Raw genomic sequence first — 19681 nt, 5'->3', positions numbered from 1 at the left:
GTTGAATTGATCAATATGAAAACATCATAAATACATATTTGTTTCCATTCCAACTGCGGTTAATGTTCAACGAACTGAAGTTAAAAATTTGCCAAATGCTTTTAAGGCATGCATATATAATAAATGAATAATTGCTGTTGGTTTTCCAGATTTCCCTCATCCTAATAACATTTCATTATGTTTCTTCCTTATATGGTGAAATCTGAACTCCAATACAGAAATGAAATGCAGACCTAATGCAAAAATTCAATTATATTAAGAAAATAGACAGTCTTTCATATAAAAATCAGTACAGTAAATAAAATTTGGATATCCGAAAATCAGTATTCAAATTACACCATGTAAAAATAAATAAAAACAAGTCATTCAGAAAATCATAGAACCAAATAAGCAATTATTGCTGTTACTACAAAATACAAACCACTCTTAAAAGTTGGTTCACTATATAAATATTATACTAAATATTTTACAATATACATTCTGTAGTTGCATAACCACTATTTATTTTATTTACAATTTTCCTTAAGAGATTTTAATAAAAAAATATCTTCTTAATGTTTTATAGTCTTAACAATCTTTTTCTTTCTTCAAATAATCAATTTATGCTTTCAACAATTCCATTTAAACAATATATAACAGAAACAAATGTCTTCTAAATATGGTAAACTTGTACAAGTGTTTCTAGGAGGTTTAGACCACAGGAGCCTTCTCAATATGTTCAAAATCACAGCTTGCAAATTTTCTTTTTGATAAATCATTTGTGAAAGGTGAAGATCTAATCAATTTTAAAATAGTGAACGGTTTCAGCCGTTGAGTAACATAGTGAATAAACTTCAAGTGTCAGTTTGTAAATTCAACTTTTCGTTCAATTTAGAAACGTCTACTTTCGAACATAGTTTCATTCCATCGTGATTCAATTCAGAGTTTTTTCAGATAAACTTCAAAACTTAATGAGCACAACAGTGCAGGCTAGCCCTAAGCAAATGTGATAGATAGGTAAGATTTAATTCAATTTTCTTTGGACTTGCTGTACTTCAAAGATCAAATAGCAACACTCATAGCCACAGGTTTTTTAAATAAGCTTTCGACGCACGTTTCGACGTTTTTCTAGAATCTAATAACGCCTCTTCCGATATGTCACGCCCCGTCATAGAAAGTTAAATGTTCTAGCCAATAGCGGGCTAGATAAGAATTACTGGCGGGGGTAGCACCTTAATCATTATGTCTGTTACAACAAGAGTGCGGTTAGTCCATCTTTGAAGTGATAATAGATAGGTGGTAATGTAAGATAAAAAAGAAAGAAAAAACTATCAGTATGTCAGTGTAGCCAAACAATTTTTTATACCTTCAGTCATATCACCTGAAACCCCTACCTCAATATTCGTTGGACTGCCTAGTATGTTCAGACGAAAAATAGGAAACACATCTGAATAAATATCCAAAGTCTCTGAAAAAAACCAACGATACATAACAAAATTTTCAACAAACATCAAATACCGCACCATATACACATTCAACTTTGTAAATAATTTTTTAAAAATCATCATAGGTAACCACAGCCTCCTTTAATGTATAATTCTGCTTTGGTAAAAAGCAAGAGAAAAACTATCATTGAGAACTAAACGGAGAAAACAGAAATAGGTTTTCGACGAGAAAAATCGATAGACAACTAGAATTGGAACGAGCTCCTGGAATCTCGCCCCCCAAGAAAGCTCCTGTGTAAAAAGAGGAGGGAGATACGGGGTTGAGGCACTTGACTGGCGATGGCGGAATCCATCATGATTTTCCTTTCGGAGTGATCACAAGCACCGGACTAGCTGGTCTCGAAGGTTTCCTAACCGTCTGCGGTATTACAGTGAGAGATTTCGGTATCCTCGGCATGTTCAACAACGTCGTACCCTCGTTGAACGTCGACTCCAAGCTCTCCACCTGCTGATCCAGCTTGTCCAAGATGCTCTCCGGGGGTTCCTGCTCGATCTTCGGCTCGACCTTGCTGATTGGTCCCTTGGTGATCACCAGACTCTTATTATTGCTCTTCACCAAGGTCGTTCCAGCGGGAACCGTCGGCGATTGGGGCTTCTTCGCTTCAGCCATCTGTTTCTGCTTCATCTCGAAGCTCCTCTTTATCGCGCACATCTTCTTGTAGTCCTCCAGGGTGATGTGGAACGGTTTGCCCCCGGATATCACCTGCACCAGGCCGGTCTTCTTCTCTGGAGGCTTGGTGGGATCGATGGGTATCAGACCGGGTCTCCAGTTCTTCGTTATCGGGAACTTGATCTTCTGGGACTGCGGCTGTTTCGTCAAGGGGGCTATAGGTCTGTTTGTGCCCGGCAACAGAGATATTAGACCAGGTGGCGGTGGCGGTTTGGTCTTGGTGATCGTTATCGGCAGTAGAGAGTTGTTTAGTTGGGTTATGGTGACGGGAGGCGGTCTCACAGAGGTAACCGTAACGCTTGGTGTCGACATGATCGGCAGTCCCGGCAATACGGTTGGAATCAGAGTCTCTTTGTTGCTTGGACTTCCACTTGAGCTCTTTTTGGTGGGGGAGTTCAATTCCACGATACTTATGGACCTCGAAGCACCGGTGGGTATGTTATCGTAAGCCCTGAGTCTGTTCTGAACGCTTTCGCTGTAACTTGACGACTGCCTGCTGGCGTTAGGTTTGAGCTGGAGATCCCCGTTCCTGAAATACTTTTCCAGCAGGACCAGGTGCCTCAGGAAGCTGCTGGGGTTTCCGTAGGGCTTCTGCAGCTCTTGCCACAGCTGCTTGGTCGGCTTGTCGTACTGAATGGACATGTTGCATTTCTCCCAACCCTCCGTGGTCCTCTCTTTGACGTTGTTGAACTCTATCTGACCCTGAAGACCTAACTCTTCCTCTCCAGGGAACAGCTGTCTAACGGAAAGGTAGGGATTGGAACCTAACCGTTGGACGGCAAGCTCACTGCTGGGGCTCTTCGCGGTTACTTCCACGGACTTCTTGAGCGATTCCAAAGTTATGACCCTCCTGGTCTTGTCTTTGTCTGTTTCGGTGTCTGAGCATTCCATCGCTATTGAAGGTATGAGGCTCTGATAATCGACTAGGTAGTCCGAGGGGGACTCGGAACCGGAATTGGCGCTTCCGTTTTGTTCGCTTCTCGAGTGGGAAGCGTTTGTCGCTTCAACAGTTGGAGATCCTGGTTTGGAGTCGCCTTCGACGAGGTTCTTGGAGAGTTTGCGTTTCTTCTTGTATGGTTCTTTGTCGGTTCTCTCCTTGGTGGGCACAATGATGGGTTCTTCTGCTGCCGCTTTGTCCATGGGCACTATGTTGTTGAAATGCAGAAGTCTGAAAGGAAAAAAACCATGATAACAGCTGATCTGCCATATTCTAACTTGTTGTAGCTTTCAATAAACACCAGAAGGATTTGAAAAAGAAGACTACCAAAAAATGATTCCTCTGACATTTCTAATATCACCAAGGCCAATTCATTTCAGCACTGGTTTACTAGAACGTAGGTAAGCTGAAAGCTAGGTTCACACTGTCAGTTATAATTCAGCAAACCGGAGGTGAAAATAATGGGCTTGAACATATTTTGAATGTCAACAAACCGATTTGAGGAGTTGGTGTTTAATAAAGAGATATTTGAATATGAAACATTCAAATTCACACTAGACCCATTATTCTCCTAAGGTTGACGTAACTACTCTTTTAAGGCAGAACCATACTACAGTCGACGCAACGCAACGCTGGACAAACCCGATCGACGCGTCGATTGGCATAGTGAGCACTTTTGTCACCATACCAGTTCGCCTCGCGGTACAGAGTGAGTATAATAATTACAGTTATTATTCACATTATTACAAGTAAACAATATTCAAAATATACAGTAGTTCAAAACTAAAAATATTTTTTCTCTTTCGTTCTTTTTCACAAAATGAATTTCTCTGGAGATATGAAGTGTGTCATGCTTAAGACAAAAATTCCTTCCATCCATGCTAATAACAAAGAACGCATAGAAGAAGGAAGAAAAGACTAATATTTTCGAACATCACCTAAATCAATCGTACCAATATGACACAGATAAACAATTCGATATGGAAATGAAAAAGGAAGTAGAAGCCTTAATTTTGAACTAAAACCCTAAAATTATCAAAAAAATTGTTTTTCTTTTTTATTTTCCATGTTTATTGAGCCAAAGACACAAAACTTGGTAAATATTATTTGTCAATGCAACTACACATTTCAGAATTTTTTCAACCCAGAAGTATGCTTAGAAGGGGTTGAAATAGTCAACCGTAAAATATTTTTTGTTACAAATTTTTTTTTAAATATGGCTGAAAAACCCAATCTATTAACTAACATTTTTGTCTCTACAAGTTTTTTCGAAAACTTGAGCATTTACGAGAAAAATATAAATGTATTGCAAGCTCATGTTAAATAGCATTTTATTGAACAAGAGCCAACCAAATTATGATGATTCAACTAGGCTGAGAATTTTACAACTGAAACAATAGTGAACAATGAACAAAAACCCGTCGAATATCGACAATACAATTATAATATTTGTTGAAAATTTTATTTGTTAATCTTCGGAGGGGTCTAACTTTTCCGAAAAAAATTCTATACCAAATACCTGCCTGAATTTTCATCACAGAATCAGAAAATGTCGATAATCAGGAATAAGGTTTCCTTCAATTTTATTCAAAAGAGATATTTATCCAGAAAACAATTATAAAAGTTTACGATAAAATTGCATACCTTTTCTTGTACTCCTCGAAGAAATGCATACTGTTCTCAGGCCTATCCTCGGGATTTTTCAAGATCACAGTGGCGAAACACCTGCAAAGCTTACAAACAACCGGTTTTTCACTCAGTTTCAGAGGTATACGTTCCTCTTCCATGGCATTGTTGAGATCATCGACTTCGGGTCCCAGATAGTGGATGTGATTCTTGGCAAGTCTTCTCTTGCACATCGAGCAGATCATCAGATGCTCCAGAGCGGAGTAATGTTCGTTGCATATGGGAATCGAATGGAGGCCCAGGTTGTTCAAATCGATGTTGACCTGTGACAAATAAAAATTATTAGTACCAAATTGTGAACGAGCCTCACACGCAAAATACTTTGGAAGTTACAGCAAGAATGGCTACCTTTGGGAATTCAATAAAGGGCCATAAACAACAAAAAATGGGTGCTAAAGAGCTAGAAATTCTAGTCAGTCAAAATCAACACAGTAGAGAGCTCTACTTCAAAAAGATCACAAATAATAATGCTAAAAGACCTAGACGCAACCCAAAAATACATTATTGTATATATAATTATGAGAAAAATAGATAAAAAATTCGACAATAATTTGAAGTATAATGTTGCATGTTATTTTCTATACATTAATACTATTATCATACAGGGTATTCTAAGTTCAAGAGCCTATTAGAACTGGACCTATTTCAATTCTGAAAATTGGGATATTGATATTATATTTTCTGTAATAAGTTTAAATGGTTGCAAGACTTTAGTTTTATTGGTTATATAGGTAATATATATTTTTTCTCCTTTGATATTCTGAACGATTTTTTGTTTCAACTGTTGCTTTATTACGAATAGTTTTCAAAATATCTATAAAATACTGGAAATATGCATAGTATATTTCTTCATTACACTTATTCTCAATATCCTAAATGTGTCTTCAGATTTGTTGAAGTATGTGGAAGGGTTGTGCAACTTTTGAATTCAGGAAATACCATCATAGGGCGTTTCAAATATTGTGTGCTAATTGTAAAAAAAATTCAACTTAAAACTCTATTTTTGCATGAATGAATGGAATTCAGCATGGAAAAATAATTATTTCAGTAATTTCCGAATTATTTGATATTTTCTTGATTTATTATAAAAACAGAGTAATTTTTTTGAGTGGTTTCAAAATAAGTCATTCCCTATAATTTCCTTCTTCATCATCAACTACCATTCTTATCAATTCTACCATCATAAAATATTGTTATGAAATAGATTTGGTGAATTTAAATCTCCATACTCATACATTATCTGATTAAGGAGCATAATATTTTGTTAGAACACTATCATCATTTTCCTTGCAGAATACAATGCAAAATGTCAAAAATAATAAAAAATAGTTGTATTTTGTTGATAATTTTCGACATAATATGAAAAACTCTTGATATTTCTTGATTTCAGAAGTTACGCAACATTTTCACATTCATCTACTTTGAATATGTATAGACAGTTCACGTTTAAGATATTAATGAACAAATGACTGCATATTTCCATTTTTTAAGTTTTTTTCATTTATAAAAAAAGGTCTCCCAAGTTATGATAAATCCCCTATCCAGTTTCTACTTTGAAAATCAAACCTGCTTTTTATGATTTGAAAAACAAGCAATACAGTTAATCTTCATACATAAAACAAAAATAATGATAAAATAGTCACTACAATGAAGCATTATTTCATAACAAATATTCTAGGCCTTCTTGCAGGTTTTTGTAATAGTTTTAGGATCATAAATAGAGCTTATTATTATTAATATTCAATTGATATTATTACTATCATTATTTTAAAAAGGTGATAAGTGAAAATATTGAAACTACTTGAAACATTGAATGTCTAGAATTGTGATAAGAATTTTAGAGAAAATGAGAGTAATTCAAACAATTCAAGTTCAACTGATCAAAGAACAGAGTGGAATTACTATTATTAGTTCGGATATTTGTGTAGTTTACTGTTTAATTACACTAAGATTTGGGGTTTATTGGAACAGCAGTCAATGGACCAATGGTAACTCTTTTTTCTAATACTCAAGCTTTTGAAATTATTTTATTCCTTCATCAGGAGCAGCTGTAAAAAAACAATTAAACATTTAATATTACATACAGTTTTTTACTATTAACGTCACTTACAAAATTGAGGTTTTTTGCCTTTTTTAATATTTCGAATTTGATGTGGTACTGAACCAACACATATCAATGAAGGTTTATTATGAATATTCTTTGTGATATATATCAACACTATTAAAATGAATGAATACAATAAACTATACGAAAATATATATATGAGAAAGAATATTTATAATAAACCTTCATTGATATATGATGGTTCAGTACATCAAATTCGAAACATAAAAAAGACCCTCAATTTTTTAAGTGACGTAAATGGTAAAAAACTGTATGTAATATTAAATGTTCAATTGTTTTATAGCTGCTCCTGATGAAGGCATGCTCTACACTTTTTCAAAATCTATTGTGCCACCGAAACGAAAACCGAAAGTCTAGCAGAACAAATCAAACTTACTGTTTGCATGACCTGCTGCCTCATTTTTATTATCCACTTTCTGCGCAAGATGTTCGCGGAAACATTCTTGCACCCCAAGACATGACAGTGGTTCTTCTTCGGACCTGGTGCAATCATCGGGCCCCTCTTCACCGATTTACTGGTGTAAGAAGGCGTGTTGGCCCTCCTGTCGATGTGTCTATAGCAGGCATCGCAGAGGCAGGAGTCTTTGGTCAAATTTTTTTCGACTGTAAAACGAGAAACAGGTTAGAAGGCCTAGTGGTCAAAAGACGAAATCAAGACTTACTTGCTAAAATTTTTTCCTGTCTCTCGATCGTCTTGATCGAGGCTATGTGACATGGGGTGTCGAAAAGCCCAAATTTTCCGTAACAGAAGGAACATTCGTCTTTGCACAAACGTTCCGGATGAATACTGAAAGAACTGGCTTTTTCTGGAATTACTAAGGCTTTTGCTGGTCCCTCGGGGTTTGCTGCTTCACCGTCCGTGGTGTGTTCGCTGCTCACGTCTGTTATGATTGTAACAATATAAATCAAATTGCTGTATAACCATAAAACTATTCGTTAAGTGGACAAATAATTGAAAATTGAAGAATTGATTTTGGATTTTAGTTGAACCTTTTCAAACAATTGTATGGTTGAATTTTCACTATAATACTGGACAGAAAGTGCAATACTTTTCACGTCTTGGATAACATGAAACAAATCCTTCATCTTGGTTCATTACTATATTAGATGCTGTTCTTAAAGAAAATGCCAATATAGTTATTTATAATACAAGTGCAGAAGGCATTGATATTCTTCCACGAGTTCAAAATTCAAAAACGAGCCACGAAGTGGCGAGTTTTGGAATGAACGAGTGGTAGAATGAGCCTTCTGTGCGAGTATTATACATTATTTTCTCTAATTCATTGCATTTTCATTGAAATTAATGAAATATTTCCATAAATATATTTTAGTGATTTTTGCATTGAAAAATGTTGGTTGGCAGAACTGATTTCTTTAAGGCAAATTGATGAATTGACAGATAAAGCCGTGGCGGAAAGTTCGGAGTACCAACATAGAATAATAAAATATAACCATGAAAACTGTGCGTTTCTGATATATTCTCGCACGATTTTGTTCTACAAGATGTGGAAGAATGAACGGAATAACCACAGAACTAGAGAAAGAAATTTTCCCCAACTAAAAGAGTGGGATTTGAATATATTTATTTCACAAAAAGATTACCACTGGATAGGTGTTATGATTATGTTTCGACTTAATCGGATTCAAAATAAAAGTAATGTATGTGAAATACTTGTTTTTCAATTACAATCTTTGAAACTAGTATCTTTCAGTTCGATTTCCCGGCTATACATTTACTCAGCAGAGGCTTTTGTCCTCTTCCACCTGAGAGACTATGTTGGCCTCAGCCTTTGTGCCTTTTCATAAATTTACTAAGTATAACCTTTTGTGAACTGAATCTGCGTATATTTCAACCTTCTATGTATTCTATCATATCGAAAAATTCAAAAACATCTTATATTATATTTATAATCTTGAAAGTGAACTGATTGGATGGGATAGTTGAATTTTATGATTGAATTTGTATTATATACAAGAAGAAAGATCGTACAATAATACTCGCCAACAGTTGAATTTCTTGGTCAAACTTATTTTTGATGATTAGAAAATACAAATAATAATTAGAATGGAAAATAAAAAACAGAATGGCCTATGAATCACGAGCACAATGTGAACCAGAAGAAGACACATTCAGAGCGTTCACCTTAAAAAAGGAATTATAAAAACAAAACATATTCCTTGGTCAATGGCTCAATTTTAATGCTGTGTATTTGGATTTTAGCGTATATTCTTAGTTGTTATCATATTCATTTGTGAATCGATTAAATCATTTCCATTTAATTCGAAGTAATCGAAATTGATTCCTCGTTTATCACTTGGTGAAACGTATAGCCAAGTGTTTTATTTCTTTAATCAATATTTTTATTTGAAGTATTTCAATGTTTGGAAATACTTCTTACAATTTTTCTGTCTCTTCAATTTGTTTTCGAGTACATAATCCATTACTCATAAGTTTTTTTTTGTATTTAATTACATGTTTCTAAAGAAGCAATATAAGAATACTCGAAAGCTCCTAACTTCACTCATGTACTTTCTTCATTTCGATTATTGAATTTTTTTGTGTCATCACTTTTTGTCCAATGTTATAGCAACGATCATTTCAAGTGATCAGTGAATAATTAAATAAACGAAGAAAAATTTAGTGATGAAATTTGATGTTTTGAAGAAAGAATGTGAAAATCATTAATGACAAAATTATCCTTTCTATGCCTCTTTGAGTGAAATTATTTTTGTATTATACAAAAAGTTCCATATTATGATGGAATAGCAGAAGAAGAGAAAGTGTTTCTATGTAGTGCGATTAAAAGAAAAAGTGCAAAAGGAAGAGAATATGGAAAACCCAAAACCGAATAATTACCCAGGTTAGATCTGTTAGAATAATGTATTTTTCTTTGCGCACCAGCCGAATCTGATGACTGTCCACTGTTTTTCCAGGAAGTTGAGCCCTGCAACAACAAAAGCATTGTTAAAAATTTACATTTTCATGCAAGAGAAAGTGTTCAACTTGAACATAAAAATTCCTGAGATAATTCAATTACTCTGAATCAATATGCAAATATCGAATGCTACAACTCTCATGAATATTCGTTAATCGAAAATATCCAAGTCACATCTATTATATTATTATCCTTTAAGTCAAAAGATATCATAAAAAAAAGTAAAATCATTAATAAAATCAGTATCTTTTTCCAGAAAAAAATTAATGTTTTAGAATAATAAATATATATTACTAATGTAAAGTATCCCAGAGTAGATGTGACAGATAGGGTAGATAGTTTTAATGAATATAACAACAAATTTCCTATTAACATTAACTCTTTTCACTACCGAGATACAGAGTGTTCAAGTTGGAAAAAAAAGGGTTTTTGTAATAATTCCAAATAACTGAGTATATTTCAATGCGACTCAAAACAGCCACATTCCTTGTAAAAAGTTAACTTCTGATGTTTCTTGCCTTTTTCAAACTTTCCAATGGCGTCTCCTACCAGAACACCACTGACAATTCAGTAAATTTTTGTGATGGAATTTAAATTCTTGAATTCTTTAAAATGTTATACTCTTAGTTGAAAGCTCTAAACCCAATTATTTTCGAGAAAATCGACTCGAAAAATTTTAAGATTTGATTTTTCATCAAAAAAGGATTACCTTGAAAACAACGTGATGAAAATAAGAGCAAATTGAAGACTATGATTGAAATGAACACCATTGTCTTAAATACTAGCTGTTTTGAGTCTCATCAATATATTCTTCAGCCAATTCGGAAATTGAAAAAAAAATTTTTTTTTTCAAATTTGTAAGAAACTTTAATATTCATTAGGACTATCTAGCCTATCAGTCTGATACTCATACTCTAGGACTGCCTGTAAACTCCATAAAGATTATTTGAAATAAATTATTGCAGACTTCTGTAAAGCCGTTACTTTTAATATTTACATATTTGTTTTATTTTCTTGTATTTTTGAATTCTAATTTCGATAATTAAGTTTTTTGTTTTGGTTGATATAAAGGTGTTTGTTATTTCTGAAATTATATTTCTAGCCAACTGAAATCAACCAATATCAAAATTGAAGGCTTTACAGAATTTCATAATACTTTTTAGATTTGTTGTTATATATAAATATTTTTTAAATTGTTATTTCTCACCTCTTTCATTATCTTATAATCATCTTGAGTTCCAGAAGTTCCTTCTCCATTCTTACCCTTATTCTTCTGTAGTGTCATTTTCAGAGGGTGATTCTTCCCCTTCTTCTTACTATCACGATTCAGCTTGATCACAGTTTTCAGGGTTCCGGTATATTCAGGTTTTGTTGCCCCCGCTGGTTTCTCTTTTTCCCTTAATCTAGCCTCCTCTGCTGCCTTCAGACTTTGAAGACCAAGAGCGTTCAAGATGCTCTCTTTGATAGCCGCTTCTTCTTCGGATACCTGCTCCAAAACCTTCAAGGTTGATGGCAAGCAGCAATCAGGCTCCAATGCTGGAGGGGAGTATTCTTTAGCAGACGATGGTCCAGCTACAGCTTCGAATGTTGGAGGGGAGTATTCTTTAGCAGACGATGGTCCAGCTACAGCTTCGAAAGGAATATTTGCAGAAACAACTGGTGGTACTTCTGGTTCGGCCAGAGTTTCAGAAGCTTCAGGTGTTAGTTTTTGTTCGAGAGGTTCTTTATCTTCCTCCGTAATTGCTTTGTCTTCCATAACTACATCGTTCTCTATTACACTCACATTTTCTGTGATTTGATCATTAAGTGGCATGACCTCATCAGGGATATTTTCGTTTAGTTGTTCCTCAACAGGTTGTTGTTCGGGAGGAGAAGATACTTCTTTGACAGTATCCTTTTGGTTTTCCCACAGGATATTCTCTCTGATATCCCCATTTTGCATAACCACAGCTGGACCCTCTTCAGTTGTGTTGATTGTAGCTGTGAATTCTTCGGAACCCATAGTTTCTACAATTTTCGAGATTATATCGCTCATTTTTTTCTGGCCAGATTCTTTTTCTTCTACGACTATCGGAGAAAGTTTATTTTGAGTTTGTTGCACCTTAGGTGCATTATTTTCATTGATCAGATCGACCTTTTCATTAAAGTTTTGCTTCATTATGTCCAAAATTAACAGTTTTTCAGGCACTTTAGCACTAGGATTTGGGTAAAGGTCCTCATTGAGCATCGTGACTTGTTTTAAGTTTTCGATATTCTTATTCTCTTGTACACTAGGATCATCGCACAGATTTGAATTGGAGTCGGTGCAATAGGATTGATTTTCCACTGAAAGACTTTTTCTGATATTTGCGGAAAGCGTTAGGTTAGTGTGATTTTCTATTTGTTCTTTCTTAACTTCGACACTCTTCAGATCGATCTCAGCACCGGAGAGTGGGACCAAGTCAGAGAAACTACTGTCCGAATCATACCCAGAGAGCTTTGAAACTTCGCTACCAACCACCTCCGAACACAGCCTTCTTTTTTTTCTTCTATCATCTAAACCCTCTAAAAGATGCTCTTTCATTCTTCTTTGTTTACCATTTCTCAGCATCCTTGCTGGTGGTCTTATAGTATACGGATTCAAAACTTTAGTCTCCACACAACTTCTAGGTTTCCTTTTATTTTTAGGGCTTTGGGGTATACCTGAGAATGGTATCAAGGGGGGGAAGTCTTCGATGCCAGGATAATCAGAATCCATGGGGAATTTTTCTATGGTATGTCTTCTTTTTTGTGTTGGATATGTCTTTTTCACTTTTAGAACATTCAAATCTAGCATATCAATGATTTTTTGATCACTTTGGCCTATTATTGTAAATGCATTTTCTATATTTTCTTTTTTTATTTCTTTTTGTAACAGGGATAACTTTTGCTTCTTTGTTAACCTTTTTGGTTTGATTATATCGCTTCTGCTGCTCTCGGATAAATAATCTGGTTCTTTTTTTATTTCTTCCGGTCTGAGTGTAAAACCACTAATAACACCTTCGATTGTCTCTTTTATGGTATCTATTTCATCGTTTTTGATACTGTTTTTGCTTTTCCTAGAGTATTTGACGGAATTTGTACTACTATCACTGCATATTTCCGGGTCTTCAACCTCTGTTTTGACTTTTCTGGCTACGGGGTTCCTCACAATTCTTTTATTTTTTGGTTTCTTGTCTAATTCGGTCTCTTCTGGAAATATGGGTTCTAGGATATGTGAATCGAACTCTTCTTCCTCTTTTTTCTGTACTACTTTACCGTTTTTGAGCAACTTTTTCGCTTCAAGTACTTTGGCAGTATTGATCAACGATTTTGTTATTTTCTGTTTTGCCTTCCTTGCGGCCTTCGACGTCAGTTTTATCGATAGTTTCTTTTTTTGGTTCTTTTTTTTCTGTCCCTTGGTCAATTTTCGCACCAACGCTGTTTTTGTAATTGTCTTTGTTTTTTGGGGAGCTACTTTTTGCGAATCTACTGTTGCGTCGTTCTTAACTGTTTGTTCAGGGGTGGAACGGAGATCTTTTGGGGAGGGGGATGCTGTTTGCTGCCTTCTTCCTATTGATACCTTTCTTTCTTTAGTTGCCATATCATTTACCACCTTTTCCACCTAAGCAAGAGAAAAGATTTCTTATGAATATGAGTTGATGCGAAAGTCTAGTTGCTAAATGATGGCGTATTCGATAGAAAAATCTACAAATGAAACGAGAATTGTAAGTCTTTTTGGTTCCAACGCTTTAAAATGTCGAAAAATCCGATTTGTAGTAGGATTTATTCCTCAAACTCACCCTTTTTTGGAAACTTGGTTCTAGAAGCATCTCTGAAGAAATCAAACCAAATAAAGCTAATTTACGATAAGATATTGACATAACTAACGGTGAAAAATTGATGTTTTCGTGTCAGAAAGCCATAATGTTATTTTCTATGGTGTTATTGTACATAAATTTCACGCTCTCTTGTCTAGCTTTATACGAGAGAACGAAGTCATTGAAGTGAGATGTGATCTCAGAGAAATCTAAAGAAAATTTCTCAATATCGGATGTACGGGTGCGGTTGGAAAATAATTTATTGGTAGGTGAAAAAAAAAATGAAAAAAAAAAGGATGAATTTTTGTAGACATTATTTCGACACTTAAAAGAGCAAAATTGCAATTCTTATTTTTTTATGAAAATTCATCCATATTCTACTTGGCGTCATAAGTGTCGAAATTCAGAAGATGGAACTAGGTACTCAATCATGAAATGAAACCAAGAAAAAAAATACTGTTAGATGAGTATTTAAAACTTATATGCAGTGGAAATATTAGAAAAATGTGCCATGACCTCAAAGAGTTTCTTAAACTTCGATTATTTCTTTATATATGGGAAATTAATGTTTTTTTTTTACAAGACTGATATGAATTATATTTAAGAAATATTGTTGTTTATGAGAGATATTATGTAAATGTAGGCTCTGATACCAGCTTTAAGCTGTTTAAGGGCCAGGAATAAATAAATGAATATAGAAGTTTTCAGAAATTTTTTTCGTTCAACCAGTTGATGATAGATACAGTTTTTTAGGTCGTAACTTTACAACTATGAGGTGAAATATTGTGGAAAAATACGAGGAAATAGAAGAGAAAGTGGTGAAATAAAATTCTGAATATTAGTAATAGTTTAACAAAAAAATCCTTCATCTTTGAAATTTCGTTATGAAAAAATCAGTCAGTAAACAATATTAATCCCGTTGATAGCCAAGAAACTGAAAGAAGAATTTCAAAGGAAAAATACAAGAAATAAAATTTTCAAATACAAAATAATTAAATTTGAGGAATGTAATGGTACAATTATTCTGAATAAAATATTTTTACCTCTAACTCCTACGTCAAATGACTTTGGAGCCATTTTGAATGTCGATCTTCTCGATTTGTATTGTTTTATATTCGTATTATTCTTCAATAGTAAGCGAAAATTGGAAAAAACTAGTCGAATTTCTGAATTTATCTGATAGTTTATACGCTTTCTTGCGATGTTGAGAAAAAGTGAGATAAGGTAAACATAATTTCAGAATACAAGTGCAGATAATTCATATGGAATAAATTTCCTTTTACTAAGCTGTTGTTTTTCAGTTCTTCTGTCGAATCGCTTTTTATATTCACCGTTTATTCCAAACAATATCATTTATCTGAAACATATCGGAACTAATCTGAATTTCGAAATGCAATGATGCAAATATAATCATATCTTTATGATTATGACATGGAGTTGGTAAAATTCGAAATAGTGAATAATAGAAGTTCATCGAAAGTCGTAGAAAATTTTCTTGGTCGCAATAAGAAAATTATTTATTATAATCAATTATTTTGGTGTGACCTAGTTGATTAAATGGATAAAGTTCAGGCCTAATATTGATTTCTATCATGATTCTGTCTCGATATATGGAGATCAGAAATAATTTTTTTCCCAACAATTATTCAAAATTTAGTGAAAATTCTTTTGGGACCTGGAGGATTATCAAACAATCATTCTAACCGTGGCAAAATGTGAACCAGAAGAAGACACATTGAGGCGCAACAATTTTTATCAAAAATTGTATAATCTCTTTCGTCAATATTTTTTCAAACTTTTGTAGTCAACTATAGTGGCCATATATTGATAATTTATGAAACTTCAACATTGAGAGCGTTCACCTCAAAAAGAAATTATAAAAACAAAACATATTCTTTGGTCAATGGCTCAATTTTAATGCTGTTTAGTGGGATTTTAGCATAAATTCTTAGTTATCATATGCGTTTGTTAATTGATTAAAACATTTCCATTTAATTTGAAGTAATCCAAATTGATTTCTCGCTTATCACTTGGTGAAACGTATAGCCAAGTGTTTTATTTCTTCAATCAATATTTTTATTTGAAGTATTTCAATATTTGGAAATACTTCTTTCAAATTTTCTGTCTCTTCAATTTGTTTTCGAGTACATAATCCATTACCCATTAGGTTTTCTTTGTATTTGATTACGTGTTTTCAAAAAAACAATATAAGAAAAATGTTAGTACATTTGTACCAAATAAGAGCAGGAATCCAGAAAAAGAATGAAATAATGTATGGGGAAAATACAACCCCATCGAAATTTTTTTTCATAGGAAAGAATTTGATCAGGGGGTCGACTAATTTTCGCTCTAAATTTTTTGGGAACAGCTACTTCAATTCGAGTAAAAACCTTGGATATGAAAGAAGGATATTTTTGAATCATTTTAACGTTATTCAAATTCAAAATTTCTGTGAACCTCCAACAAATTCAATAAAATGAGAAGATTTGAAGTATTTGTACTTAAAAAACTTGAATAATACCTAGAGATTTTTCGTATCTTAAATGAACTTCTTCAAAAAGAAATTATTCTCTCATCTCAAGCTCTCCAGATGCAAAATAATAGTCAATTAAGTTCCCCTTAACTAGATGAAAATGAGAAGCATAAGGGCGTTGCATTATTACATTGATATTTATTCATAAGGCAATATCGAGGCATTCTGGAATTGTTTCTTTTTAATAGCTTCCATGTACCTACTAACAAAAAATTACTGAAAAAATTTACGCCACTGCTTAATGAAATCAAAGCTTTGGTAAACGGATCGAAAAATATTCGAAAAGATTTTAGTCGACGTATTAATTTCTACATTGATTTCTTAGAAAAAAAAACAAGAAACCTTCAATTTTTGAAACAGAATCGATGACTTTTTCTTATTTCGTAAAATAGCAAATACATTTGTTTCATTGATAAGACTACTATCATCTATAGTAATATTTTCAAAGCACTTCTTGATATTGTGTATTGGATTTTAATGAATTTTGGAACTGTTGAATATGCACATCAAAATACGTTTCGAGATATATAGAAACACGATGTTGTCATTAGTTGATGGCAATTCTTTTCTACTTCCTAAATTTTTCCACTATTACTCAAAAACAATCAGCTTCCACTAATAATTCGACATATTTAGATTATTTCAATCCTTCAAAACGAAAAACCTTATAGTAAAAAAAGTTTATGAATGCGACAAAGTTAGTTATACTATAAGGGTTGAACTTCTGAAGTCAACGCCAATAAAATTTCCCTCCAACTTTGCAGTGAAATCAAAGGTCATTTCTTTGTCCCCCTCCAACACTCCCCTTAACTTATGACTAAGTATCTGTACTGACACATCCTTGCAATCTGAATCAATCGTGACGTCACTTTTTGAAAATTTAGAAAGGAGGAATAAACTCTACAAACTATCTTTCCAACGCTTCAAACGACTTGAGAAACGACTCTCTCGAGTAAAAAGTAACCCCCAAACACCCCATTGACTCTGTAAAGTCTCCCGCCGAGAACCGGAGTTTCTCATTCAGATCATAAACGACATCACGAAACTCCATCAATTCACAATAAGCCGATCTGTACAGTTCTCAGAATGACATTATCGGTAATCATTTTCAGGTTATAAAAAACCTTCTCAAGAATCTATCAATCGAACAAATCAACCCTTGTTGCGAATTCTCGAAATACTAAGTGACTGCAGAAACATGCAACACTGTACGAAACGACAGAAGTATCACTAAAACTATTTAAAACAAAGTAAATGACCTGTTAGGGAATTTCCTCGATTCCGACCATTTTCAACAGCAAATAACTAATTTATTCCTAAACCGAACACTTTAAAACTATAATCTAGAGTGAATCTATGCGAAAACCTACCAAACACATATGAAAAAGAACAGAAAATCCTCGATGGGGGTTCGAATTAGCACCAAAAACAACAACAAAATCGAGGGTTTCTCTTACCTTCCCTGAATCGTGGTTTCACAACACCAACGCCACCTAGGCTGTTATGTGCGTCGTCTCTATTTCACCGAAAGCACGTATTCACGGACGAATCTGACCGACAACACCCGAACGCTGAACGACATGGCATGGTTGCGATTTACAAGCTACTAAATTTTATGAAATTTCCTACCTAAGAAATCCAAATTGCTCCGGTTTTCTGCAAGATTCTCGTTCTGTTCACTTAATAGTAACAGAATATGCAAAGAAGTTCGAAAATATCCCGATATTTTACGGGGATTCCGGGGTCTTCAACTCTGTTAGCGTAACACGTTTCATCAGTAAACTATTACAATTATTTTGGCTTGTCACGTTGATTAGAAGAGGATGTCTGTTCTTTCGCCAGGAATGCGTTAGTTCGTTGGTTCAACACCAGGATCGCTGCTTAATATCTTTTATGTTATTCATTTTCCAGCTTGTGATTTACTTTTTGGGTTCGTCCATTGTTCATTTTGATCGTTTACTCTTTCAGGATCCTCGTGATGAATCTGAAATTGAGTTCTTTGCTGGATTTCAGGACCTTTGCGTTTTATTGGAAATTGTTTGATTTTTTATGGAGGTCCTATTAGCCCCCTCTGCTTGGGTGGTAGAATCAAAGGATCATACACATCCAGATCGCGAATTGGCGCTGTAGATACTCGGTAATTGATAGAAAAAATATTGCAGCTGAATTGAAAATTTCATTTTCAACCCCTTCAGTTATTATGATAAAGTTTGCCAATTTTTGGGGTTGGATGTTGATTTTTGAGATTTGATTGATTTTATAGTATTGTTTTATATCCATTGCAATTTTTAGAGAGCAGTCGATTGGAAAATTAGATAAATATGACAAATTGTATGACTAAGCAATATATGGTGACATTTTCAAGAGGATAATAAGTGGTAATTTGCTGGAAAATTCATTTTTTAAGTTTCGTAGGAAGCATATTCACTATTCGAAATTTCCAAAAAGAATTAATTCGATACAATATCAGTTTTACACTTTTCTATAAAGTTCTCGAAACATTTTTCTTCGAAATTCGTCGTAAAAAATCTCAAGATCTGAAGTTCGAGATTTTTTGACGAAAAAAACCAACTTACATGATTACTGTTGGCCGTTACCATACTTTTTCAATCACAGTTATATTAGAATCAAACGAAAATTATGTATAAACTTGAGAAACTTACCTTATTTATCAGTTCCAAAAAATATTTATTGATTATGAACAACTTCAATGTGAATAAACATAAAAATTTCTCTATCTAGTAGAAAACTTCATCATGATTTTGTATACGTTTGAAATAATTCGAAAAAAATATTATCATAATTTCAATCGAGCTGTTTATTAAAAATGAAAAAATGTCTAACTGCAAAACCTGAAAGTATTTTTCTTCGAAATTCGTCGTAAAAAATCTCAAGATCTGAAGTTCGAGATTTTTTGACAAAAAAACCGGCTTGCATGAATACTGTTGGTCGTTGCCATTTTTTTTCAATGTATAAATCACAGATATATTAGAATCAAACGAAAATTAGGTATAAACTTGAGAAACTCACCTTATTTATCAGTTCCAAAAAATATTTATTGATTATGAACAACTTCAATGTGAATAAACATAAAAATTTCTCTATCTAGTAGAAAACTTCATCATGATTTTGTATACGTTTGAAATAATTCGAAAAAAATATTATCATAATTTCAATCGAGCTGTTTATTAAAAATGAAAAAATGTCTAACTGCAAAACCTGAAAGTATTTTTCTTCGAAATTCGTCGTAAAAAATCTCAAGATCTGAAGTTCGAGATTTTTTGACAAAAAAACCGGCTTGCATGAATACTGTTGGTCGTTGCCATTTTTTTTCAATGTATAAATCACAGATATATTAGAATCAAACGAAAATTAGGTATAAACTTGAGAAACTCACCTTATTTATCAGTTCCAAAAAATATTTATTGATTATGAACAACTTCAATGTGAATAAACATAAAAATTTCTCTATCTAGTAGAAAACTTCATCAT

At 33.6% G+C, this 19681-nt stretch overlaps 1 protein-coding gene across 4 annotated transcripts; it reads right to left on the bottom strand.

Annotated features, from left to right (window-relative positions):
* Positions 1 to 234: 234 nt before the first annotated feature.
* On the bottom strand, positions 235 to 17654 carry LOC123684682. 4 transcript variants are annotated; one of them, XM_045624047.1, is made up of 7 exons: positions 17560 to 17654; positions 11046 to 13460; positions 9760 to 9847; positions 7565 to 7783; positions 7279 to 7505; positions 4736 to 5040; positions 235 to 3322 (listed from the first exon to the last, which is right to left on the bottom strand). In XM_045624047.1, the coding sequence occupies exons 1-7, from the start codon at positions 17566 to 17568 to the stop codon at positions 1777 to 1779; spliced, it is 4809 nt and encodes a 1602-aa protein (XP_045480003.1). In that variant the 5' UTR covers positions 17569 to 17654; the 3' UTR covers positions 235 to 1776. The 4 variants fall into 4 exon arrangements, with proteins under 4 accessions (XP_045480003.1, XP_045480004.1, XP_045480001.1 ...); XM_045624048.1 differs by lacking the exon at positions 17560 to 17654 and adding an exon at positions 14700 to 14855; XM_045624045.1 differs by lacking the exon at positions 17560 to 17654 and adding an exon at positions 13639 to 13786.
* Positions 17655 to 19681: the final 2027 nt, after the last annotated feature.

The sequence above is a fragment of the Harmonia axyridis genome, chromosome 7 (assembly GCF_914767665.1).
Source record: "Harmonia axyridis chromosome 7, icHarAxyr1.1, whole genome shotgun sequence".
In the NCBI taxonomy this organism is placed as follows: domain Eukaryota; kingdom Metazoa; phylum Arthropoda; class Insecta; order Coleoptera; family Coccinellidae; genus Harmonia; species Harmonia axyridis.
This window is presented reverse-complemented; position numbering and strand designations above follow the sequence as displayed.